This window comes from Clupea harengus, chromosome 18 (genome assembly GCF_900700415.2).
Source record: "Clupea harengus chromosome 18, Ch_v2.0.2, whole genome shotgun sequence".
NCBI lineage: Eukaryota > Metazoa > Chordata > Actinopteri > Clupeiformes > Clupeidae > Clupea > Clupea harengus.
This window is the reverse complement of record NC_045169.1, coordinates 9,675,682-9,703,034: the sequence shown is the minus strand read 5'-3', so window position 1 is coordinate 9,703,034 and position 27,353 is coordinate 9,675,682. Positions and strand designations below refer to the sequence as shown.

The 27,353-nt window shown below is 45.3% G+C and overlaps 1 protein-coding gene across 1 annotated transcript in view; it reads right to left on the bottom strand.

Moving 5' to 3' along the window:
- Positions 1-26,303, bottom strand: part of stim2b (stromal interaction molecule 2b) — a 53,254-nt gene extending 26,951 nt beyond the window's left edge. The window contains exon 1 of the mRNA XM_012840177.3: positions 24,709-26,303. Coding sequence (XP_012695631.1) covers positions 24,709-24,844 — 136 coding nt within the window. The 5' untranslated portion in view covers positions 24,845-26,303. The remainder of the gene's footprint in view (positions 1-24,708) is intronic.
- Between the last annotated feature and the right edge of the window lie 1,050 nt (positions 26,304-27,353).

The following is a 27,353-nucleotide window of genomic DNA, read 5'->3' as shown; positions in this document are numbered from 1 at the left end:
GTGTGTGTTTATGGGCATGTGTGTTGATGTAAGATCTGTTTACTGTCCTGAGCCTTGACACACTTATTGAGTTGCAGACTGTTGATATTGTGAGGAGTTCAAGCATTTGACTGGACGGCAGCCCTGGACCGCTTTCAGACACGAGGTCCCCGCCACCTTCTCACAGCACTATTATTGGCCATAACGCCAGATTGGATGGAATCTAACTCTGCAGTAATATAGCTAAAACTAGAAAGCACACGCCATTGGACAATTTGAATGTGATTGGGCGAGCCTGGGAAGACCAAGTGGTGGACAAAATTTCAGGAAGAGGCCGAATTCACAGCTGACAACACTCAACTATCAAATACACGCAACATAACAAACTAGATGTTTAGACGATCACAAGTTGTGCTCTACTTGAGAAACAAATAAAGAAGATATCACATATTTGCATGTCAAATTTAAAAAAAAATGTAAACCTGTTGACTGACTCTTTTGCATGGAATTGTCACCTGATTTGCATTCGCATTTACCGAGTCTGGACACATAACCAATCACACGCATAACAAGGACTTCTCCACAAACACCTTGGGAATACCCACCATAAGATAGTAGAGGTCGGGTTAACTAAATGCAGTGGGCATCTTGGGATTCCAAAGGTTAGCTTTCTAATGTCTCAGTCACAATTCAGAAATCCTAGCATTCCAAAATCGCAATGACTGTCCTTAGAGTTTGTAACCCCTATGTGTGTTTACCCGATTTTTTTTTAAATCGGTGGAATAAAGGCTGTATCATCACCATCTTCTGTGTAAAAAGGCATACATTACAGCTAAATGTATGTACACTAAAGCAGACCGGCAGTCGTTTTGATGGAGGAAGTCATGCAGTATCAGATGATCATGATTTACCACTCCTAAACACATACTATATTTTATATATTATATATATTATAGGGATGCACCGATACCGATACCAGTATCGGTGCCGATACTTCGTTAAAATACTCGTACTCGTACTCGTTTTGAATTGCCGATACCAAGCACCGATACCACTCATCAGTATTTCACTCCATCAAACTGGCCGGGCTATGCTGACACAAAATGTGATTTATTGTCCTACCTGTCCTACCACTCTCTGCCAGACTAGTAAGTAGCTTATTTGCCGTCTTGTGTTGCATTTGCTTGATGTTTGACTGTGTTAGGAAAGTTTGTCATAGTGTCAAAGTATTTCAGTATACAGGTTTCGCTAAATTTAGCTGCTAGCATCTCGTTAGCGATTAGCAATTCCGTTGAGCTGCCTTAACGGCGATTTGGGCTTATTTTAAGATAAATGACGACGACAGGAGTAAGGCACAGTGTAAGATCTGCACTGCTACGGTGTGGAGGGGCGGAAAGGAAAGTACTTTGTTTAACACAAGCAATTTGATTAAACATCTGAAGACACACCATAGTGCTTAGTACACAGCGTTCACTGATGCTAGTGGGGCAAGACCGAAGCAACCAATCTTAACTGACGTCTTGCAAAAGAAAAAAATGCGCACGCACACACAGAGAGAGAGGTAGAGAGAAAGACTGTGCCACATAGGTTAAGTGATTGTTTGTGTACTTGAGCAGGAGATTCTTCTGATCCTTTTGTAACTGAAATGTGCTCTTGTGCTAATCTAGTAATAGTTCTGTTCACTTTTTGTTAAGCAGACTGTGTTGTTAACTATGCAGCAAATTGAATTGCCTTTATCTGGTTATATTTGCATTTTGTCTCATGTGATGATATTGTCTGTTTGAAGGCTTTTTTGTGTGTTAAAACCAGAAAGCTCTGTTTATTTTTGGCTTGGGATAGCCTTCTGTTAATTTTGTACTATAGGCTTGACATAATCTGCAGAGGATAAAATAAAATCTGCCTCCAAATTAATTGCACTTTCATGGAGACCAAATCTAAGAAGTATCGGTATCGGTACTCGGTATCGGCAAGTACACGAATAAAAATACTCGTACTCGTATCGGTTTGTAAAAAAGTGGTATCGGTGCATCCCTAATATATTATATATATTATTATTATTATTATTATTATTATATATTATATTATTATATATATTATACTATTTCTACTCTAACAGTAGGTTTCCTGCTGGCAAATCTGTTTAGTTTCCAACCACTAGCTGGACGAGAATGAGGAATGAAATGTGATATTTGAATTGAACTTTGACCTTTGTTTTAATAAATGCCACAGATAAGGTGAAGGCACGGTGGCCCAAACAGGACACACATGAACTGTGGGGAAAGTGTGCTGGGCAGAAGAGGACAGAAAATCCCCCAGCGTCCCCTGCACGCCTGTACCAGCGCTACCACTGAAACTATCGCAAGAGGAAATGACCCAGGGCAACCCTTCCATTTCAAATTTCACAATGACAAGAGAAAGAGAGAGAGAGAGAGAAAGAGAGAGAGAGTAAAATTAGCACTGTGGTGGCTATAAATAGGTACAGCTTTTCGGTTGTCAGGATGTGGTTTGTCCCCGAGCTTAACAATGGCATTGCTTTCTCGTACACCCACACAAACACACACACACACACACAAACACAAACTTTCTCTCTCTCTCTCTCACTCTCACTCTCTTCATCTCTGATTCAAACTGAGATTTTGCTCTACACACTCTCCACCTCCCATAGTTACTCAAACACACATACATGTAAACATGCACATGCAGCATCACACCGATTGACACACACACACACACACACACACACACACACTCACACAAACAAACTAGCAATCACTCAACCTCAATAATAACCCGAAACTCAAAAACGAAGAATAAAATCACGACCCCCCTAGATCATCCTCCGCGCTGATTCCCTTTAGATCACTGCCAATGTGAAGAGGAGGCAGGCCGAAGACGACATTCCTCCTCTAGTAGCCTCTCTTCCTGTTTCCTGCTTACATTACACCGGGCCTGCCTTACGTCGCTTTGCACACACTTCCTCATGCGCGAATCCACACAGACCCAGAACAGGAACACAATGACGGGCCAGGTGTGTGTGTGTGTGTGTGTGTGTGTGTGATGTGTGTGGGCATGTGTCTTCAAGTTCAACGTCCTATTTCAACACTCTCAACAGGGGGGAAGAGAATACAGAGAAATCACGAATGAAGGAAGAAACCAGACTGAGATAATTAATTAATGAATCAATCAGTGAATGAAAAAACAAGTGAATGATTATGACACAGGAGTGATGGTACCATTTCCTAGGAATGGGCCTCACAGACATAGTAGACTCAAGATGGCGCCAGTGTGTGTGGCCTGCCGTCTGACACTGTCTGTTTGTGTTGAATGAATGAATGAATAAGTATGCGAGTGAGTGGGTGAGTGAATGAATGAATGAATGAATGAATGAATGAGTATGTGAGTGAGTAAGTGGGTGAAGGAATTCATTCATAAATGAGTATGTGAGTGAGTGAGTGCATGGGTGAATGAATGAATGAATGAATGAATGAATGGCTGTGTGTGTGAATGAATGGGTGAATGAATTAATGAATGAGTATGTGAGTGGGTGAATGAATGAATGAATGAATGAATGAATGCACAGCAGTAGAGAGCACTCTCTTGGCAAACTCTGTAAGGTCCTCTCTGAGGTTTGAGACGCACATCAGAGGAAAATCAATATGGCTGCGCGCACAGCCAGCAGCTGAGTTGGAGCCAGCTCACCACTTCTCCTCCTGCAGTCCGTCCTCCCTCACTCACTCCTCCTGCCCTTCCTGCAGTCCGTCCTCCCTCACTCCTCCTGCCCTTCCTGCAGTCCGTCCTCCCTCACCACTTCTCCTCCTGCAGTCCGTCCTCCCTCACTCGTCCTGCCCTTCCGGCAGCCTGTCCTCCCTCACGCGTCCCTGCACATTCTAATCCCTCCCTATAGCTATCCATTAGGTATCTTAAAGTCCTGGTAACATTTAAGTTCAGGAAGGTGACGGAAGTTGCAGGGCAGTTTGCTGGTTTTGTCCACTGATACAACCGTGTTGTGATGTGAAATGAAACACCGTAATGTCTTTTTTTAAGAAATAACTGTTACAGAAGAACGAACGCCATTCAAGCCAATGTGCCTACATCAGTCAATCAAACTTGAAATTAATCCATAACTCCCCTCTCCTCGACAGGGCTATGAGACGTTGCATCAATCCAAAAATAAATCTAATGTTAATCCGAAATATCACTCTTCATCCTGAAGCCTTGAGCGTGACTGCAGATCAAAGTAAAACGCTCGCACACGGCAGAATTTAAGTCTGCCTTTCCTCATATAGACGCACATTAGAGTTCTCGTCTCCCGTCAGCCACAGTAATTGAGTGGTTGGGTAACCAGAGAAGTCTGGTAACTGCAGCCCCCGGAGGAGAAGGCGATCCACCTCCTCCAGGAGGCCCCAGACTGCGGAGCTGGAGCTTCCAGAGCAGGAGGGCCACGTGGCAACCTAACCCGCCCCCAGAGACGGCGCAGTCAGCTGGGACAGACACGCCACCAGCGCTGGCCTAAAAGTCATCCAGAGCACGAGGCCAAGCCCCGATGTAAGGAGACACTAAGAGACAGGGGGGGGGGAATGGAGGGATAAAATGGAGGGATAAAAGGACTTTATAGAGCGACAGAGGGGAGCCAGTGAGAGCTGTGAGTAAGATTTGGTGGGGGTGAGGGAGGGAGGGGGAAGGGCTGTTAAAGGGGGTGCTGTTATGACATGAGAGACTAGCAAATGGTGTGACGCACACACACATTCCTGGGCTCTCTGTCTCACACACACTCTCATACCCATATCACACATAAGCACATACGCCCCGCCTCACACTGCCTATTTGACCTACACAAAAATGATCTCTCTCACACACACAGGTTCACAAACTGTTTGCCTTCCAAAGGCAAACCACACACACACAGACCCACAATCCCTTACCTTGCTTTGTCACAGACTCAGACGTACACACACTCGCATATACATACACACACACACACACACACACACACAGGAGTGGGTAAAGTTACACCCACTGAGTGAGGCTGGGGTGGCCGGCTGGGAATCGTAGCGGTTGGAAAAGTGGAAAACCCAGACACCAGACAACCCCCCCACTTTCTGCAGTATACAGAGTGTGTGTGTGTGTGTGTGAAGGACAGAGACTAAGAAACTGAGGGGGAAAAGGGAAGTTGAGAGAGAGGGAGAGCACAAAGAGAGTGAGAGTGCCTAATCCTTGTAATCCAGTCACATGCACTAAAACCTGAAATATGGTCTACTCTTGACGTCTCTGCCTGGGTGAATTACATTAAGTGACTCCTCATCACTAATCTCCCAGGAGATTGGGGTAAACAAGAGGATTTGAGGAGGGCATCAGTCCAGCGGTCCAGATGCAATGCTGGGTTCACCATCTCCTTATCTCCTTCGGCCCAACTCTCCTTCACTCCCTCTCTCCTTATTGTCTACTCACTACCCCTCTCCATCTCTCCCCCTCTCCTTCTTGTCTACTCACTCCCCCTCTTCTTCTCTCCCTCTTTTGTCATGTGTCTTGTTTCCTAGCCCTATCTCTCCTACTTCTCTGAAAATGTCCCCAGTCTCCTCTGCACTTCACCTCTCCATGTGTGCGCTAGTCGACTTCACCTCTCCATGTGTGCGCTAGTCGACTTCACCTCTCCATGTGTGCGCTAGTCGACTTCACCTCTCCATGTGTGCGCTAGTCGACTTCACCTCTCCATGTGTGCGCTAGTCTTCACCTCTCCATGTGTGTGCTAGTCGACTTCACCTCTCCATGTGTGTGCTAGTCGACTTCACCTCTCCATGTGTGCGCTAGTCTTCACCTCTCCATGTGTGTGCTAGTCGACTTCACCTCTCCATGTGTGCGCTAGTCGACTTCACCTCTCCATGTGTGCGCTAGTCTTCACCTCTCCATGTGTGTGCTAGTCTTCACCTCTCCATGTGGGCGCTAGTCGACAGCATTCTCTCTTTTCTGCCTAGTCACCATGACCCTATTCACACCCCAGGTGTGTGAAACCTGTGACGGCAGTTGTGTGTGTATGTGTGTGTGTGTGCGTGTGTGTGTGTGTGTGCGTGTGTGTATGTGTGTGTGTGTGTGTGTCCCAGGGTCCAGTGTATTTCCATGAGGTCAATTACATCAAGGATGAGGCCTCAATTCCCGAATACACATGTAAACACACACCTTAAAAACATATTTGTCCAGTCTGTCACGTTATGCTCACCACACCCAGAACACACACACACACACACACACACAGGCCTTCATCTAGTCTAGTACTTGAAATGCGAATGTCAAAACTGTAATTCAACCATCCAACACACACTGACAATGAAGAGGAAAAGCAGATACCCAAAACAGCAGCACAGTCATTACATGGCCATCACGTGTGTGCATGCAACCGTGTGTGTGTGTGTGTGTGTGTGTGTGTGTGTATGTGTGTGACGGCAGCCGTGGTGCCATATTTGGCAGGACCAAGCAAACGAGTCATAACTCAAATGAGGCCCCCTCACACGCACCTCCTCATCTTGCCCCCCAGCAATGAAAGAGGGTGGCAGAATGAGGCGTCTGGACGGGGTCTAGCATTTCAGTTCATAAGCAGCTATTAAGACACAAATACCACGACACGCTCTATCCAAACACCACATGGGGAGAGAGAGAGAGGAGGGGGGGATAGAGGGAGAGTGGGGGAAAGAGAGGGATGCAGAGAGTGATATTAGGAAGAGTGAAGTGAGAGAGAGATTGATGAGCAAGGAAGATAGAGTGCAGAAAGATGAGGACATAATGACAGACAAGAGAGAGAGAAGCAGATGGGAGAGTGTGTGTGTGTGTGTGTGTGTGTGTGTGTGTGTGTGTGTGTGTGTGTGTGTGTGTGTGTGTGTGTGTGTGTGTGTGTGCGCGTGTGCGCGTGTGTGTGAAGCGTGATGTGAATAAACGGTGAGGACCACAGCGCCACAGCAGCGTTCCACTCAGCTGTCTGGGTTCTGACAGATACATGGCATCAGCCAGCCTACCCAGGAATGCCCCCCCCCCCCTGCCCACCCAAACACATAAAGCAGACACCTCCACTCCAACCAGTTAACATGCTCTACTCTACTGCTAAGTGCCCAGGCAACTGTGTGTGTGTGTGTGTGTGTGTGTGTGAGTGAGTGAATGAGCGTATGTGTGTGTGTGTGTGTGTGTGTGTGTGTGTGTGTGAATGAGTGAGTGAGCGTATGTGTGTGAGTGAGTGAGTGAGTGAGTGAGTGAGTGAGCGTATGTGTGTGAGTGAGTAAGTGAGTGAGTGACTGTGTGTGTGTGTGTGTGTGTGAGTGAGAGAGTGAGTGAGTGACTGAGCGCGTGTGTGTGTGTGTGTGTGTGTGTGTGTGTGTGTGTGTGTGTGAGTGAATGAGTGAGTGAGCGAATGTGTGTGTGTCTGTGTGTGTGTGTGAGTGAGTGACTAAGCGTGTGTGTGTGTGTGTGTGTGTGTGAAAGTCAGCGAGCGTGTGACTGCATGTGTGCCATCAACCGTAACTCCATCTTGGTTTAATAACTCCCCATTAACAGCCTTATAAAAGTTATATATACTGTGAGACATTTGAGTGCGGGAGCAGACGAGCACCACGTATCCCTCCCCGATAACTAGATCCCCTGTGCACTCAGAAACGGATGGCTGGAGGAATTCAGTAACAGCCAACCAATTAACCAATTATGGATGCGCCCCGAGGAATGAGGTCGACTGGCTGGTGGGAATTAGGTTACATCTGGTCTCTGTGTGTGTGTGTGTGTGTGTGTGTGTGTGTGTGTGTGTGTGTGTGTGTGCACAGATGGGGGGTTCTGAGCAGGTGTGTCCTCCTGCTTCTATCTGACATGTGCTAAACCCAAGTGGCGAGACCCAGAGGCACCTCGGCAGCCTACCCACACTGCACTGGGGCATGGCCGCGCCATGTGTCACGCTCTAGTGCTGTGGCCGGGTCCGTGATTCACTGGAGCAGCTGATCGGTGACGATGCACATAAACATCACTTCACGTGTGTGTGAATCACCAAAATACACACCCCAACATACGTTACAATGCGCGCGCACTAACACACTAGCTTTGAGCTAGGTAGCAAGGAAATACTTTCACACTCAGGACATACACACACACACATTCCGTTCTGTTACACTCTGCACACTTCCATAAACACATATCACTTACAAAATATACATTTTTCAGTGTACACACATCTACAGACATACACTGCACAGACCACACACATACACACAGTCACTGCACAAGAGCGTACAAACACCCTTTGACAAATATATACACACATTCTTGGCATTCTGTGTCTCTTTCTTCCTCATCACTCTCCATCTGTACATAACTCTCATCATTTCAAGTGCAGGCCTTAGTGTCCGTTGGTTCACTTACATCGGACATACATCTAAATCTCTCTTTTTCTGTGTGAGTCTCTCTCTCTCTCACTCACACACACACACACACACACACACACACAGCTGTGCATGCATCAGCTAAACACCCATCAGCACCCCCTCCAAGTTAAACTACATGACTGAGGTGCCGGTGGCAAACAGCCACGGGGGTCACGTTTCACCATGCAAACACAAACCTTAAGGTGCTCGGACAGCACAAACAAACACACACACACACACAAGCATCTGTGACATCCAGACGCACGTGCACACACTCACACAGGCCTACACACACACACACACACACACACACACACACACACATTCCACCTCTTACCACACAGAAGCACATTTTTTCATTCCCAGTAAATAAACCCCTTGTGTACCTCCTGAAGTGGGCAATACGTGACAAACAAAGCATTTCACATGACCATAAGTTAATGTAAAAAAAGACCCTCTTAACATACACCCAGGCCTGCACATTTTAACAGGCTTCATGGCCACATAAACAAACACTGATACTACGCTCACCCATCTGGCCCATTTGACCTGAACCTGACAACCTGTTCTCCTTGACATCCTTCTTACAGACTACTTGCTTTAGGCAGCACCAAAAAAAGGCAGAAGGCCGGCGGTTGCCGACCTCCCTCTCCACCTCAGAGTCTGTAATCCTGTGCTTGGGACACACGAAGAAGCAGAGAGGCCTGAAACACCATAGAACAATCCAACAGACACACACACACACACACACACACACACACACACACACACAGGGGACCTCAAGCAGCAGAAACTTCCAGAAAAGGAGAGAATGCCCGCGCCCGAGTGAACACCAGAACGGTGGGATCAAAAGAACCCGAGGAATATGAGATGCGCATTACCAGACGGCAGAAAAAAAAGAGGGAGAGAAAGAACGAGAAAAAAAAAGAAAAATGGACTCTGACTAAGCAAAATAATCAGGCCAGGCAAGTTTGCATGAATTGAGAGAAAGACAGAGAAGGGAAGAGAAAGAAATGGGAAGGAATGAAAGAAGAAAAGCAGAAAGAAAAGAAACAGAATTGGAGCAGGCTGTAAAATTTGAGAAGGGCCGACAGAGAAAGAGAGAAAGAGAGACAGAGAGAAAGGGGGAGAGGGAGAGAATCATTTCATGTCAGTGAATACCTCTTTGTGGTCCGCACTGCCAGCGACATCAAAGCCACAGGATTTCTATTTAAGCTCGAGAGGCATACATTTTTTTTTTAAAAACAGCCTTGTGTGCTCACAGTTTCCTTGAAAGATGGCAAAATCCCTCAGCAGGCATCGCTTCTCCACAAACTCCACACACACCTTTCCCAAATACCCCTGGGATACCTTGTCAATATGGCTAACAACGAGGAAAAAAACTCAAACTTCAGAACTCAAGTTTTTGCAACTTCCTCTTAAGGTCATGGCACCAAAACTTCCTTGAAACGGTTAATGTGACAAACAGACCGTGCGAGCCACACACGAAACAGTCACTCAAACCGACAAAGACAGACAGAGAATCTCTGTGTGGATGAAAGCCCTTTGATGGCCAAAAGATGGTGAAAACAACTGTACACAGAAAAAGAGAGAGAGAGAGAGAAAGAAAAAACCAAGGATCTGGAGATTTGAGAGAGGAAATGACGGCTAATACGCTTAGCGCTATCCCACGCGCCACAGCAGAAGTATGCTAGTTTAGATATCCGTCAAACGCACATCTGTAGTTGCTTTCTACAGCTCCGAGCCTGACAAAGGATGTCCCAGTTCGCTGAGCGATTGCCTGGGATATCACTCTAAACACTTCCTTGTGCCTTCGCAGGCGCTAGCAGGAGGGTAAAGAAGGATGTTCCGGCCGTGAGGAGGCCCAAAAAGACAGGGTCAGATGTTTCCCCCTTTGAGAAAACCGTGAGAATCATCTCCATTCCTCGGGGCACTGGAGTAAACTGTGTGACAGAAGCATGGCTGCAACCACAAACAGCCTTGTTTACAGAGAATTCATCTGTGGGCGCCAACCCCTTTGCCATTTGACAAAAAACCCTTCCCTTGTGGTTCTACTCAGAAAAGAGGATGCCTGCTCTAAAAGTTGACGCATGGGTAAATATTCTCACCTAGTCCTCTGTTCTGATTTCATCTTGTTGTTTCTAGGTTGAGAGAAAAAAAAAAAACAGCTGAACTGTGCAACCATTAACAACAACACGAGATAGAGACATCCACTTGTGACATCACTAAGGCCAAGGGGTACTAATGAACTGCCTGAACAAGCTGAATGACTTCTCCATCGGTGCAGGCCTTCTCAGGGTTCTATACTCTTCCTCTACTTGTGTTAGCTTACAAGGCCCTGCACAAGACTTTTTCCTTTTCTTTTTCCTCACATCAAGAGGAGACATGTTCCAACATAAAAGCTATTGTCGGTAGGACATTTTCTCCATTTTTTATGCATTTAGCTCTACAGCAAAAGGTCGTGTTGGGATTCCAATTGGAAGCTTCATGATTAAATGATCCAGTACCCCCTCCATCAACCCCTGCACCGACCCTCTGCCCCACCTGACAAGGACTTCCGATGACACACGTGCAGCGGGGTGAGTGATGATATGATATGAGACATGATATGCAAGTGGCTGAGAATGCAGGCCGAACAACCTCAGAAAGACTTCAGCTCAGAGGCCAAATGAAACAATAAAGATGTTGCCTCCATACACATAAGCTGGAGTTATTTTACCTATGAGGGTGAGCCAAAACACACACACACACACACACACACACACACACACACAGCAGGAGTGTGCACTGTGGTCTAAATACAGCATGCAACTGCTCTTAGCAAAACCCAGTCAATATTGGACCTCATAATGATCGTTTGTTTAAATATGTCCGAGAGGCTATAAACGGACACAGCTGTGGTCAAAAATAAACCATCGCGTGGATATTTTTACTTTCTGTACTAATATGGGCCATGAAATAGGTCTGTTGACAACTGGACTTGAAACTGTGACGTTTTTAGACTTTTCACACAATGGCACACGAACAAACATCTCGCCGGGCCTGGCAGCCGTTAATTCCGTTACCTCTTGTGAACTTCCTGTGCTGAGGGGTTAAGACTTCCTCTTGAACAGGAAAGGGACTCTTATTTGTCCCTGTGAAGCATGGGGATTGGAGAAAGACAGAGGCGAAGGATTGCACACTGCAGGCGGCCCCTTTTGATCCGGGCAGGGGTTTGGAGAGGTGTGGAAACCAAGCTGATCCAGACACCCAAACCCCACTACTGGAGAATGGAGAATGTCAAGTAGCTTAGCGGCTCAATGTGGGTCTTAGCTTCCGGATCGTTCTAGAAGGTGACTGTCCTCAGGACGGAGGCGGACGGGACGGGGTCACACACAGAGCCCGTAAGAGACAGGACAGCAGAGACCAAAAGAAGATCATGAAAGGACAACAGGACCTATGCCTATGACATTTGCAGTATGAAACCCTTTCATGTTGAAGTGCCATGAAGACGGAGGTCAGCCCATCCCACAATGCACCTGTTTGGGCCGGATACAAAGGCCTTGCTAGGCGGTTTTGCGGACTACCATCATCCCCGAAGGTTGACTGACACACATATTACCCACAGTATGCTGTGCTGAAAGGCTGAGAGGGACCTGATTTTTTTGGGTGTAATGAATACGGTCAGTCATTGTGCTTCTAAGCAGCTATCTGTCCCCTGGACATGAGCCTGTTGTGGCTTCACATATGTGGTTATGAGTGTGTGTGTGTGTCAGCGAGAAGAGCTATCAGGAAGGAAGTGGAGGTTGTATGGCAATGTGTGTGTACACAGAAAGTGGAACGGGGATTGAGACAGTGTGTTTGTGTGTGTGTGTATGTGTGTATGTGAGTGTGTGTGTGTGTGTGTGTGTCAGCATTTACCATCATGGCACACCAAACATATTCAGACACATGCAGCTAGCAAAATATCTCACTCTTTGGCATTCACACACTCTTCTCTCATATGATGTGCCAGCGCTTCAGTAGACTGTCTACGCGTTCAAGTGTGTGCGCATGCCTACGTGTGTGTGTGTGTGTGTGTGTGTGCGTCTGTGCGTCTGTGCATAGCTATGCTACATGACCTGCCTAAGTAGCATTCCGAAGAAATCTCATCCCCATCCCCTCACCACCCGCCCCCCTCTCAGCACTCTTGATACTCCTCCGATCCACCCCTCCTGACCCCCACCAGCCCAACCTTCACCCCTGACCAACACCCCTGCAGCTCCACGGTCTCTGCACATGGGCTGGGAAAGTCCCTGGAATCAAAGGCCCGTACCAACCCCCCCCCCACACCCGTCTAAAATACCCTCCATTGCTGCAGTAACCCATCATGTGAGCCGTCAAATCTCCCTCCCAGTCTTCCGTCTCCGTCTCCTGCCTCTCTCGCTCACGCACATAAACCGACTCTGACCGTCTGGGTCTGGATAGGGTTGGAAAGGCTGTACTGTTACCGATCCTCCTGTAGTGTCAGCGTCCACTGTCGCTGTTGTGAATTGAACTGTGTTTCCTGTTTGGAAATGATACTGATAGCACGCAGAGTTCCCTCACAAAACGTGTGCACAGAGAAATAACACACAGCTATAACTAGGGATGGGAGTTCGATTAAATTGTCTTAATCGATCGTCGGGAGAATTAACGATCGATTTTCGATTAATCATTAATATTTTTATATTAAAATTCACTATTTATAGGCTATATTAAAATGCAGTGAAAATAGAAAAAAACACAGCGTGTTTCCTCATTGAGATCTTTATTACAAGATGAACAACTCTTGTGGCAGTTAAACGGGATCAGTTCAATGGTTACACTTGAAAATATGCGCTGCTGTAGGCTACTCTTAAGCAGCGGAGCCGACAGCTAGAAGAAGCCGGTGCTCTTAAAACACAACTGTCCCTCGTTTTTGTTTTCTCTCTAACTAATTCATCTCACATTTTGAAATTCATTAATCTAGATTCATCGCGATTAAAAGTTTGTTTTTCTTCTTAAGACTAAATCTTATAAATGAACGAGTAGGCTAATCACTTCAGACAGCGTGTATTTTAGACACTGTTGTTAAATTGTATTTTTTTTCGTGCTCTCTCGCCGTCATACAAGGAATGTATGCGAGACACAATGGGGTCTTGGTATGGTATTTTCCTAGAGAAGTCGTGGAGTGTGGGTTGGCCACCATCTAACCTGGGACTGCTTTCTGTCGGGTGCTTTGCATTAAGGTGATAACTTAAAGACGAGCTGCTTCTGTGAAAGCTACATTCAGCTTGACAAATGCTACATAGGCTACAACTTTAGTTTTGTCGATTGTTCCGTCATTTTGCCTCTTAAACAGAAACTTTCCGCCCAACAATCCCTCAGCTCTCTCCATCTTCAACTACCGTCTCGGTCTTTCCTATCTAACTGACTGCAGACACGCAGAGGTTTCGTGCCATGGGTCAACGCACACCGGAAGTAAACAAAGTTGCGTTAACTGCGTTAAAATATTTTATTGCATTAATCTCGGCCACAATAATCTCATAGAATAACACATTAACTTTGACAGGCCTAAAATAAATAAATTACACGCACACTACGCAACAGAACATGCATTAGTTTTATCGATGAAAAAATAATGTCATCGAGGAAATTCTTAATGATCAATTAATCGATGGTCGATTAATTATGCCCATCCCTAGCTATAACGAATGCACACATTTCAGTGACATGCAAGCATTTCAGTTATTCCAGCTTTCAAAACCATATGTGTTGCCTTTTCATCTGGCCTGGTGTGTGTTTGTGTGTGTGTGTGTGTGTGAGAGAGAGGGAGAGAGCGAGAGAGAGAATATGTGTGTGTACACAGACGTCAATGCTACACTCAAGGGTACAGAAACACAGCTGGTCTTCCGGACAGTGTTGAGCGGTGAATTAGCACCCAAAAATCCCCCCTTTTTTTAAGGCTGCGGTAGGTGGCGGGGCAACCCCGTGACCCAGACAAGGGTACTGCAGAGCTGTGCCAGCTGTAACAACCATCCTGGCAAAGCCCTCCGCCGATACATCTATTAGAGAGGGGCGCGGGGCATCACGACCGTGGCAGGGTGCCATTAGCCGACGTTAGCATCCCTTCAAGGGCTGTTTGTTGCGTGGTGTGATTCACTTCTGTGGAGGAGCAGGAGGAGGTGGTGGTGCGGAGTGTGTTAATCATCAGCTGGGGAGCAATCAAGCTCTAATAAATTGTCTCAATAACCATTTTGAGGCAGCCGGGGCCGTGCACTGCGGAGAGGAGTGATGGCTGCGTTGGTGAAGAGCTAATGCTGTTGGTGGGGTGGAAATACATGAGACCTACACTGATCATAAACATCTCATAAAAGCCTGAAGAGGCGTTTTCTTGGTCTGTACTTGAAGTCTACTGCCTACTTCCTCGTTCCTGTTCTTGTTCAGACTGACAGCAATGCTACAATGTGTGTCTGCTTATTCATCCATCCATCTGCCTGTCTGTCTATCTATCTCTCATTCTGTACATATATCTATATATCTGTCAGTCTATGTATCTGTACATTGGTCTTTCTGTCTGTCTGTGCATATATCGGTCTATCTGCATAGTGTGCTATCTATCTTTATATCTGTATTTAGATTTTTTTCCAAGAGGAAAAAATGGCGGCCTCAAGAACAGCGCCTGCACTCAATGAAACACGTGGAGCGGCACTAATTGGACGAGCAGAGTGACACAACGAGCAGAGCAGCTCAACGCTCTGACCTAGTTCTGCCCTCAGAGGACACGCCATACAGGACCGGAGAAACCAGTCTGAGGGCACGCACTCTCTCTCTCTGTCTGTCTCTCTCTCTCTGTCTGTCTGTCTCTCTCTCTCTCTGACTCTCTCTCTCTCTCTCTCTCTGACTCTCTCACACACATACTTGGCATTCTGTGTCTCTTTCTCCCTCTAACTTTCTGTCTCATCATTCTCCATCTGTACGTAACTCTCATCCTCTCAAGTGCAGGCCTTTGTGTCCATTGGTTCACTTACATCGGACAAACATCTACATCATTCTTTTTCTGTGCGAGTTCCCCTCTCTCTCCCTCTCCCTCTCTCCTTCTCTCTCCCTCTCTTTCTCTCGCAATATGAGGAACTCCTGTTTCAGGGGATTACTCTGATCAGTCACAAAAACAACAGACACACCTGTCAGAACATTCTTCCGCATTCTTGCACAACTTCCCTTTCGCAGAATACTTCAAAAATGTTGTTTTTTCCCCCACATAGAACCACTTCTAAAATACTTTACTGGTGATTCTTTAAGTCATTATCTCCAGAAAACATTGACACTGATGGCTTCTTTCACACCATAGAGTGACACCGCGGTTTCTTTCTTCAGATAATCCATACACATAATGTCCTTCCCTTTGTGAAGCTCAAGGGTGATACATCAACTACCCTGGTTTTGGACTTTAGCCAATACTCCACTATTGAACATTATTAGTGAGTGATGACTGGCAAGGGAACTCATTCGCACAACAACAATGACCTCAGCTATATTCTCCCATGTCATACTTGGATGAGCAAAGCCAGGAGAGGCCTTTAGGCTGCGGTGACATTTACATACATATTTTCATATATGCAATCAGCAGACAGTTTTATCCAAATAATGGTGCCAGTGTTATAACTACACAAGGCGATATAAACAGTAGTAGCAAACATGGAAGAAAAAGCTGGAACGAGAAGAATATGTCAATTTATTCATCATAGGCAAAGATATTGTGTATTTACTGCCAACCGGGTTTGGGAAAAGGCTTAGTTATCAGTTTGCACCGTTAGTGGGAAGTATAACAACCCCACAGTGGTCAATGCCAATTGGTTAAAGGCTGGTCCAATGGTTTCACAATTAGCCCAAAGTCTATGCCCATTAGGATGCAATGACTGGAAACAAACCCCAAATGAGCATGGACAAACAAAGTGAATTCGGGTCTGGTCATACCAGGCCACCAAACCCTGTGAAAAAGCAAGGATTTACAGCACTGAAGTCAGTGAAATGCATCGTTTAACAAGATAGTTAACTTTTATCAGTGCTAGCTGTGCTGTTGTTGGCAATATCTGTTGTTGGTAATGCTAACGTCTGTTAGTTAGCCTGCTTGCTAGTTTTAGATAGAAACTCCTTACTGCCACTTTCTGTTGTCTGTTGGTGTTTTCAAGGCTAAGCCCTTCTGGCTGTTTGTTATCTAGCTTAATAGTTTGAGACAAAACCCCTCTAGCTAACCTCCATCTACAGTGCTGATTTCCTCGGTTGTACACCATCTGGGAACTCTATGAGATGTTACGACAATGGTTTCTATCCCATTGACACACCTGGCGCCAGGCAACCGCAGAGTTCTACTTGCACTCCAAATTATGTCCTTCCACTACAGAGAGGATGTAGTACACAATAACAAAAATAATGGGGCTCCTTGGGAGTCCCGCTGTGAACCTGGTGGAGGCACAGACACCTCCAATTACCAGATGGGCCATAGGAAGACTAATCTGCAACTCAATTTTCCCTTATAAAAAAATATATAAGGCAGGTAAACGGAAGGGAGAAAGAGTAGAAATAGGAATACTGGCATCAGTGTTTGTGGAAGAGACAGACAGACAGGGAGGAAGACAGAGAGAGAAAGTGAGGGGGGGGGGGGGGGGGGGCAAATTAGCGCCTGGTGAATTAGGCTAAAAGCAGAGAAGAATCCTGCCATGACACTAGCACCTAGCTATGGAGAACATGCCAGTGACCACATCACAGTGGTGTCTGCGACATCCCGGATTCCCGGCCAGCCAGTCACGGATGATTGCGGCTCCTCTCTGCCCCTAACCCTTCCGCAGATCTTATCGGAAAACATTAGCAGGTCTTTAAAAATACACAGAGCCCCGTCCCGATTAGGCTGACATAGGCTCATGCATCCGCCCCCCCGCCCCCCCCTCACACACACACACACGCCGAATAACTTCATTGAAATCAGACACAGCTGCTTCCATTGCCTACCCCATCATCACCCCCAAAACACACACACACACACACACACACACACACACAGTCTCCCACGAGACTAACAGAGGTGAGTGATGCACTGAGATGACACCACTCACTCAGAAGTGGATACAGATTCTGACTAATTGGTGCTCAGCTTTCCCATCAGCAACCCTCTCCACCCGTTACCATTACAGTAAAGTATGACAAATGTTGTATGTTTTTAAAAACATATTACATTACAACAAGAGATTAGAAGCATTAATACAAGGTCAATCTCAGAGATACTTCTCAGACAGTGCTGAGCTCTAAGTAACTCAGATGTTTCAGTCCGTGAAAGTTTCTAAACACTTTTATCGTTTGTTTGGTGAGAACCTAAACAACTTGAGGGCAAGAGGCACTTTGTGGTCACAGGCACCTTCTGACGGAGGCAAAACCGAACGTCCACCAAAATGGCACACTCCGGAAAGAATCAACAGAAGATCCTTCCTGGAATAATACCTATCCATCAAGATAACAACAATGGGACCTCAATGAACTGAGTGACAGAGACAACACGTTCGCTAAAACACCAATCCAACCGTTAGGCCAACAGACTTATACAAAGCATGAGTATCTGTGGTCATTGCCGATTACATCCACACCACAAATAATGCCTCCCATCTTCTCTCCCCACTTACGTGTAAAGTAAAAAGAGAAGTGAGATCCAGACCGCCACAATGTATTGATGTTTTTACATTGTATGAAGTATGAGGTTGAGTTGAATGAGGAAGTGTCTCAAATATGCTGTGTAGATGCAACTTAAGAACTCAAGTGAAATGTTCTATTTTACAGCATACTACTCACTCAGTTTAGACCACTGATCATCGCTCACCCATTCACCAATCTAAAATAGCCATCTCTCAGTATAGAAGCAAATTAAGATAGGCCTTAAGTGCGAGGGAGTGCAATTTCTCTGTCTACAAATGGGATCATTCCGTAAAGTATTAGTTTAGTTTCAGTTCACATTTCACAGCAGGACTGTCCAAGATAAGTTATGTTGCTTGAATTAGTAGCACCAACAACATAAAGCTGTTTGTATGTAAGATATAACTAAAGACGTTGTCATAGGGATAGTGTGCAAGAATCACCATCATCATATAAGTAGCCTATAGTAACAATTACTACCTGATGTAGAAGGCCAGAAAATATAGAAAGCCTTGTGATAAGAAGACACTTTCATGTTAAATAAAGTGAAGACCACGCCAATGATTATACTTTGGTGGTTTGAACTGAGTTTTATCAATTCAGCATGACATGTTTAATCATTTCACAATGACATTTTAACAGTTTAAATATTATCATAACACACAAGTCGTTCAAGTCTGTTGGACTTGAAAAAAAATGGTAAGTGGCTTGTCACATGTCCAAATTCCTGTTGATATGATTGGCTCAAAAGGCACTAATTCAACAGCACAATCTCAAATAAATATGCTCTTTAGCCCCGCATCTTCTGAGTGCCCACATGGAAATAACAACTCCTAAACTCCCCCCTTTGGTTTTGTGCCAGTTGGGAACTATCATTATGTCACACATATAACGCACAGCTCGTTGCCCTTTCAAATTAGGGCCCATAAATTCCCTTCTGTAATGATCTGGAGTGCATTACTTCACAGCTTACACAGCTTCCTCTGGGCAGAGACTAGGTGTTCTCAGCCATCATGTTGAGGAATCATGTCCCATAGAGTTCAGCTGGGGACACAGGAAGCTTGGCGTCCTCGCTGCGCTGAAACATTTGTTGAAGAACTGTGTGAAGAACCAGAAGCTCAGTGTTGAGGAGTCTCCCAAACTTGGGCCCTTTTTTTTAACACTACGGTGTTCCAGCACAACACATTCTTCCCCCCCAAAAAAACAAAACAAGTTGCCAGTGTCCAGACGTGTGCTAGAGATTTAATAGAACATCAGGGTCGCAACCGTTTCCCGGGCGATCCCCTCAACGCCGCCTGAGCTCCGCCAACATCCACCCCACCCCAGCACCACCCTCACCCTCACCCCAGCACCGCCCTCATAGCACAGCGCTCGTCATCTGGACGGAGAAGGACATTTTGTTTGTTAAAACGTCAGACGGGCAGAGTACACAGAGTCATTAAAACGCAGCAAAGCCCACGTTCACTTGGCACCAGGACATCCGGCCTGCTCTGCTCTCCCCGCCTCATCCATCACAAACCTCCCTCTCTCGTCTTCTCCGGGTCACGTCCTGATGGTGGTCTGCTGATTACTCAAAGCTGACTCCACTTCTAAACCAGCTGGTCAACTACGTTGTCCTTAGATTATCATGATGCATGTCCTCACCCTTGAGTTATGTTTTATTTTTCGATTGTTCTTAGTGCACTTTACCCTTTTAATCTCTTATTGTTCTACGTTCTTTAATCTGATCATTTGTAAAGCACTTTGAATTACCAATGTGTATGAATTGTTCTACATAAATAAACTTGCTCTGCATGTAAGCATTTGTACTGACTATACACAGATGACAATAAACCTGAAGCATATAATCACAGTGCAACAAAATCTAGCTATTATCCCAGAATGACACAGTGGTGCAGTATGCAGACTCCATTTCAGCTCTTTCTTCCTCTCGATGCCTGTTTTGATCCGTACCATTTGCTGAGAGTGGTTGACATTTGTTCCACACAGCCTCCTTAAGTTGCAGTCCTTATCAGACCCCAATCTGAGTCCTCCAATCAGATTGTCCTCAGGACTTCCATTAGCTGGATTTTATTTGGATGAGACTTGGCCCCAAGCTAGAGCAAGAAACTCCGCATTGAGACCTTGGCCTCTCTTGCAAAGAAGAAACACACATTACTCCCCAGAGACGACAAAAAAAAAAAAAAAACGCAGCAAGAGGACCACTTCAGTGGGTTTATTTGGGCCCTCAAACAGGCCCAGGTGATTCTTCTTGGCTGCTTTCTCCAGCATGAGGAGGAGGACATTGAGTTTTCCATTATCCACTGTACGTCACCTGGAGCTGTCAGTCACCTATTCTTTTTCATTGTTGTTTTACTATTAAGAACAAGCTTCTCAATATTACTTTTACAGCATTTTTTAGCCACTGCAATGAAGTGGCTCTCTGCCGATCTCTTTTTCCTCTGGATATTACATGCAAAAACAACAAAATATTTGTTGAGCCTTGTTTGTTTAGTATACAAAACACACTGCTTTCAGTTTAACCGCATCTTGTCTTTTATCACTAGTCTTGGGAGCGAAGGAAGATGTTTACAAACCGGCCCTAAACATTTATAAGCTACTAACAACAGCACAAACAAAACATCAATGGCTAATAGCTATCAACATTCCCACAACACAAATTAAAACAGATCAGCAGTGACAATGACACACACTATGACAATGACAACAGCGTGACTGCTTGTCCCACACTATGGAACATCTGCTACTGTAGTTAGGACCGTCATTACTGACCTCTCCCTTCTCCCTTCATGTAGAGGAAAGCAGAGCTGACAGTCCTCCAGCAGCTAGGACTGGCCAATGGCAGGCAGACACAGACCAAAATCATGTGATTGAGACCTTATGACCTTTTCCCTCTCCCCCTCCGTTCTCCAAACTTCAGAGAAGAACATGGGATGACAGGATCTGGAGATCAGCTGGTCGTAAAAGGGGACCCCCCCACCATCCCTCTCCTCAACTCATGACTGTGTCCTGACCCAAGTCTTACCCCTCTCACACTCTCCAACTGAGGTGGTTATAAACCAACCACTCTTTCTCCCATCATCCTACCCTAACCCCCTCTCCACACATGCAACACACACACTCTCACTCCAAATCACTCTCTCGCGCACACACGCATGCACGCACACACGCACACACACACGTACACACACGTACACACACAGTCCAGTGGGATGTTGCGAGCCAACAACCTTTCACTGAGAATAAGGTCTTGATACTCATCAGCCGGACAGGAAATTCCAGCATTATTGAGAGTCCACTCGGGACCCTTTTCATAACCAGGGACACACTTGCTTGCACACGCTCACTCGTACAGACACTTACACATACACACTTGCACACACATCTGCTTATTCCCCAGTGCATGCTCGCCAGCCCACACACACACGTAAGCATGCTAGACTCCTTCAATCCAGTACACACAGGAACACACATGTATGCGTTCTGTCGTCCACACGTATAACCGTACACGCACATGTTTCGATCAAAAACATGCACATTAACACACACAAACACACACATCCAGACTTTCATACCCTTTACTTCCTCAACACACACACGCACACACACGCACACACACACACACACGCACGCCACCAGTCCCGCCACTGCTGGAGGACACGTAACCTTTTTCCGAGCACCAGCTGGAAAATGGGTCATTCGGTCACTTCCAGAGAGTGCGCTAAAAGGGAGAGCAAGATCCCAGGCTTCCCTCATGCAGTCCCCATGAGGAAACTGTGCACAGCTGAGTCACTCACACACACACACACACACACACACATACATTCCTATCACAGCATTTGCGGTTATGAGAAGAAATTAAAAAAAAGAACACAAGCGTGCCCTTGTTATTGTTGGCTGATCCAGGTCACGCTTTATTTTAAGAGTCAGGTTTTACAGTGGCATACACACCGCATAAAGGGGCTTGCCTCCATCTAAATTAAAGGCGAAGTCCGTCATTTTTATCCTCGACTTAGCCTGTGTAAATACAACACGAATGTTATGTAACTCTATCAGCAAGTTTCCTAAAAGAGCTGACATGAAGGGTTAAATTTAAAGTCCTCAGGAAGGACAAACTGCAGGGGCAAGCGTTGACGGTCATCAACCCAAATGATTGACAGTGACACTTACAAGCCATTTGTAAGATAAAAGCTTACTGGAAACCAAAGACTGTTGGTGCTTCAAGCATAATCTCGCCATTGACGGGACGGAAAGGGAGATTGACAGATACTCTGCCCATGAAGTGGTCAGACACCGATAAAGCATAGAGGGCTTGTGGAGTTCTGAGGCTTCAAAGTGGACTTCTCCTCACCTGAGTGCTACTGACCTCTTGCCTGGCCAAATATTTACTCAGAGGTGAATGGCAGCGCCGCAAGCAGTACCCTACCCCTGTCCCCCTCACGCCTGATTCACTCAACACTTTTTTTCCCCCCCAAGGTTCATAAGCTCTCACTTTCACCAACTTGAGATAATGTTGAATATGCGATTACGGCACAAACGTTTCTATTTTCAGAGGCTAGGTCGTAAGCGAACTGTCAAACGAGCATTACAGCATTTGTCGTGTACGTCTGCACAGGGACTACTTAGAGAAATAATGCTGTGGGATGGTTATGTTCACTCCGTGCCTGTTTTTGTCCATTTCTGTGGCTCAACCTACTGGCTTAAGCAGTTTTCACTTATGCACTCCTCACATTGTCTGGAGTTGCCTTTCACACCTGTAGCATTCTCACCTACTGGAAATACTCTGTTTGGTTTACCTACGGTCACTCAGACAACACAGGAGAGAGACAAACCCTTGTCACTGGTCACTTATGGATGTTACTAACCAGGTTTCCAAGGCTATGGAACTACACAACTTGGCTCAAGACCAAGGGCTAGATATTAGTTAGCTCGAGGAAAGCTGGTTTGTAAGATAGCTACAATGACTGACAAAATGTGCTGACTACCAGTGGCAAGTTTTATGAGCATTTTGTGAACAAGCCTAATATGAACAACTAGCTGGCTAGCTACCTAGCTAACGTACATCAACAACTCAGTTTCTCTTGAGTTGCGTTGAATTATATTCACATCTGTGAGAAAGTCGTTCAGTTTAGCTAACCAGCTAGTTATTACTAGGTAGCTAGGAAGTTGTGCTATGTATTAAAGTTTAAAAACTGACGTACTGAAGGCAAGCGTAGAAGGCAAGGGGTGTCACCACTTGCTTGCTGTGAATTCTCCAGACACCTGCCCTACTCACACAATGGCTTAATCGAACTTTACCTAGGCTTTGCACGAGGGAGCTGGCAGGGTATAATCTGTGTAATGTCTGAGCAAACTCATTCAGACATTTACGTTATCACATACAGCCCCACTGGGTAATGTCTAGTTCATTTCAGGCCCCTGAACTGAATGCTATGGGGCTACAGAGCTAAGGCCTGGGTCCTTGGCTGGTAATAAGCGGGCCTGGACAACATGCCAATTAGATATTCCTGAGCACCAAAAACAGAAAACCATGACCCAGACTGCTGTTCGTCAGAAACAAAGCACCACCACTGCGACCACAGCTGTTCACCACAAATGACCTTAAATCAGCACTGAGTTGCTCACCTTGTTCAAATGAGAAAAATAGACATCTATCACTCCACTACATGTCGTCTGTCTACAATGTTTATAAAAAAGTGTAGAGTTGTTTTATGTGTAACCTATGCTATTTCATTGGGCAAGCGAGGAGATGAAGAGGAGCCAGGAAACATGTCATACTTTATTCTTTACAGTCTAGTAAGGCTGTTTAAAATGTCCCCTATTATGCTCTGCCATTTTCAAAGGTGGCTTTTTCTTAACAAAACAAAAAAAATGTTTAATATATTTTTCTATAACTCATTAACACTGTGCATTAGAAGCTAACACCAGCTTGCGCATCATTAAGCTTGGCCTAGTAGACTTGTACTAGGTTAGAAACTTGACCTTGCATAGGCCTACCAGAGTCAATGCTGATAACCTGACAATAGATTACTATTTGTCCTGTTTGATCTTTCAATAATTTGAACAGAAGTACAAAAATATCCAAAGGCCAACCTCTCTTATATGGGCACAGTGAGTCATCAACCCACAAAGGGGGCGATAGTAGGAGGTCGAGACCAAGGCCTAAAGGTTAAACCAAATCATTAGGACCGAGAGTCAGATAGGTGGGGGTTCCCATGTTCTGGTGAGGGGAGGAAGAGGGGAGGGGGCGTTGGATCCCTGCCTGCCTCAGCTGAGCACAGCCATGGCTCCCTGTAGAGGGCTATCAAGCAATCCCGCATCGTCTCAAATCATCGAGGGATGGCGGTGGGCATCCGTTTAAAGTTACGGCAACTCAGACAATTACAGTATTCTACTGATGGTGCCACAGCAAGCTCGTGCAAATAGTGTATGTGGGGGGAGGGTGGGGGCATCCTGCATTCTTGTCATGCCGACACTCCCCCCGCAATGCACACGAGACCATGATAGCTAAATGACAAATTGCAACAAAAATAAATAAACATTGTTCTCAACACTACATTTCATGTCATTTTATGCATGTGTTTTCTCAGGAGAAATGGGGATGCCTTCGTTTGGCAATCAATACTGAGGTATGGCAAAACATTCATATAGACAGATTTACAGATTTACTGCGGAGGCTCACCTGTAGTTGCAACAATTGGGGCTTCCGAGGTGGCATGGCTGGAAAGATCACTTGAGTATATGCCCTCATATCCTAACACTGCAGAGATGACGAGTCCACGTAGCAGCAGAACCACACCATAGGAGAAGTAAGTCATTGTGGACAAAGCTTGGGGATCCTTTCCCGGTTTCACAAAAGGGGGAATAAATAAATATATTTTGACTATAAAACACACTACAGTCTGTCTTCCAATGGTTGCGTTAAAGAAAGTAGGTTTAACAGACAGCAATAATCGAAGGTGTCCTCTCGTAAGAATGGACCGTCAGGCACAGTTGTTATATAAAACCTAATGAGTTTGAACACTAGCAATATTGTGACTTTGAGACACACAATGATGCACGGCGAAGAAACTATGCTTAGCTTTCACTGTCTATGGGCTGTTCTTTAAAAAAAAAAAAATGAATACATCTTTAGTCATTTAGCCTATTAAAAGTACATATTTACACTTGAAATACCTAAAAAAAAAAATAGACATCTATCTCGGCACTATATATCGTATATCTACAGTGTTCGGAACGTCGAAACGAGGGGTTAAGACTTAAAACTCCATCTCAAAAAGAATAAATAAAGATACTCCAGTGGCGTTCTTTACAATCCAGAGACGTCAAAGCTTTCAGGCGCAGGATATGGTAGCCTATTTTATCGAAAGTTTTATGGGTAGCTTGTCGTGCGAACCGGCAATCTACTAAGGACTGCTTTATCTAGTCAGGTTCCACAGGGGAAAAAGTGCAAATGTATGTATGTGTGGATTATATCCAGGCTAAACAAACGATTCACAGAAAAGAGTGACGAAAAAATACAATTTTGCTGCAAACGGTGGTGCGTCAACGCGTTTTAAAGTGCCATATTCCAATCCTTAAGAGTCAATTAGGCTAAAACGAGACATAGTCCGTGGACTTCAACATACACACAATATAAAAAACATTGCGGTGTCTTCAGCATGTTGAACGAGTGGTGTTCGGGGTCCTCCTCTGCAAATGAAAGTAGGCTATAGAATCCAGTCAACGATTTAAAACGCACTTCTGCCGATGCTTTGTCCCCTAATCCAATCTTCCCGAATCCCGGTGCGTCTGGTGACCAACCATACGATACATCCAGACAAGTAGCGCACCAGATCATTTAATGTCAGGTTTTCATGTCTTTAGCCGCACACATCTGCTTGTCTCGCCGTCTTAGCTGGTGACCGGCTGATGCAGAACTAAAGTCGTGGGGCGGAAGTCAGTATGCAAATCATTTTGACATCAGCGACTCGTTGGCTACAAATTCTGCTCGCCTCTGTAAGTCTGATTCCACAGTGACGAGAAGATAGTCTTACTTAATGACCTGTGTTATTCTTAACGTCTCGATTCAGAGACTATTCATATTCCCATCCCTAGGTTTCGCAAAACGAAGAGGGAGATTCCACAAGAGCTTCGGTGGTGCATGCCTTCATTGGTGTGCGTAGGAATCGCCTCAGCTTCAGCAATGAGGATGTCCCTCTCCCGGCATAATGACGCGGAACCACCTCTGTCTATTGTTTGCCACTTCTGTTTATGGCTTCATCGCTATACACTGCCACACCACCAATCATCCATATTTTATCCTCGGTTGATGCAACTATTGGTTGAACGCCCCCGATTAATGCGGCTATTGGTGCAAAGCTCCCAACATGGCACAACGCGATTGGTTGCTTTGACACATAATTGAACGTTTTTCAAAACGAACAAAGCGGGAGTTTCTCCCGAAGGTTCTCGTAGGCTAACGTGTGATACAGAACTGACGCATTCATTCTCAGAGCAAGCACAACTGGCCCTACAGGTAGCCTACAGTGATTTCTTTAATTGGCTATGCGCTTGATAATTGTTTTATGTATAGCCACTGCAATTTCAATGCGCAAGTGAGGGGACTAGGATCCAGGAAACGTGCTATACCCTATTCTTTACAGTCTAGTCAGGCTGTTTACAATGCCACCTATAGGCCTACTCTATCATTTTCAAAAGGAGCTTTTTCTTGAAGCAAAAACAACGTTTAGTAAGCTTCTATAACTCATTAGAATTCAAAACACCAGCTTGCACATCATTAAGCTTGGCCTAGACCTACACGAGGTTAGAAACGTGACCATGCATAGTCCTACCAGAGTCAATGCTAAACCTGATACTAGCCTAGGCTACTATTTATTCTATTTGAACTTTCAATAATTTACCATTTTTATGTATGTTACAATTGCATGAAACTATGAATATGTTTAATAGGTTATTCCACAACATTAATATGAGAGCGTAGGATGCAGCCTACATAAAGTTGACTCAATAAAAAAAAACGTTGAAGCAGAAACAAAAGGTAGGCCAATATTGGTAGTCTTCTAGGTTAACCATGCAATACAAATGTCAGACAAATAAGCTAAATTTGCCACAGAGGAACATGATAGTGCCATCTACAAGAAATCTTTCAGCAACTACTAAAGCCAACACTATGAATGATGGCCAGTGGCCGCTTCTGCCTCATGCTACATCCACCAACGGCAGCCGTGGCACGAATGCAATACTGCACTTATATCAACCGACGCAGTGGTCTGCGCCAGTCGCGGTCAGTCGGGCGTTTAGAAGGGCAGCCGGATCATAGGCAGT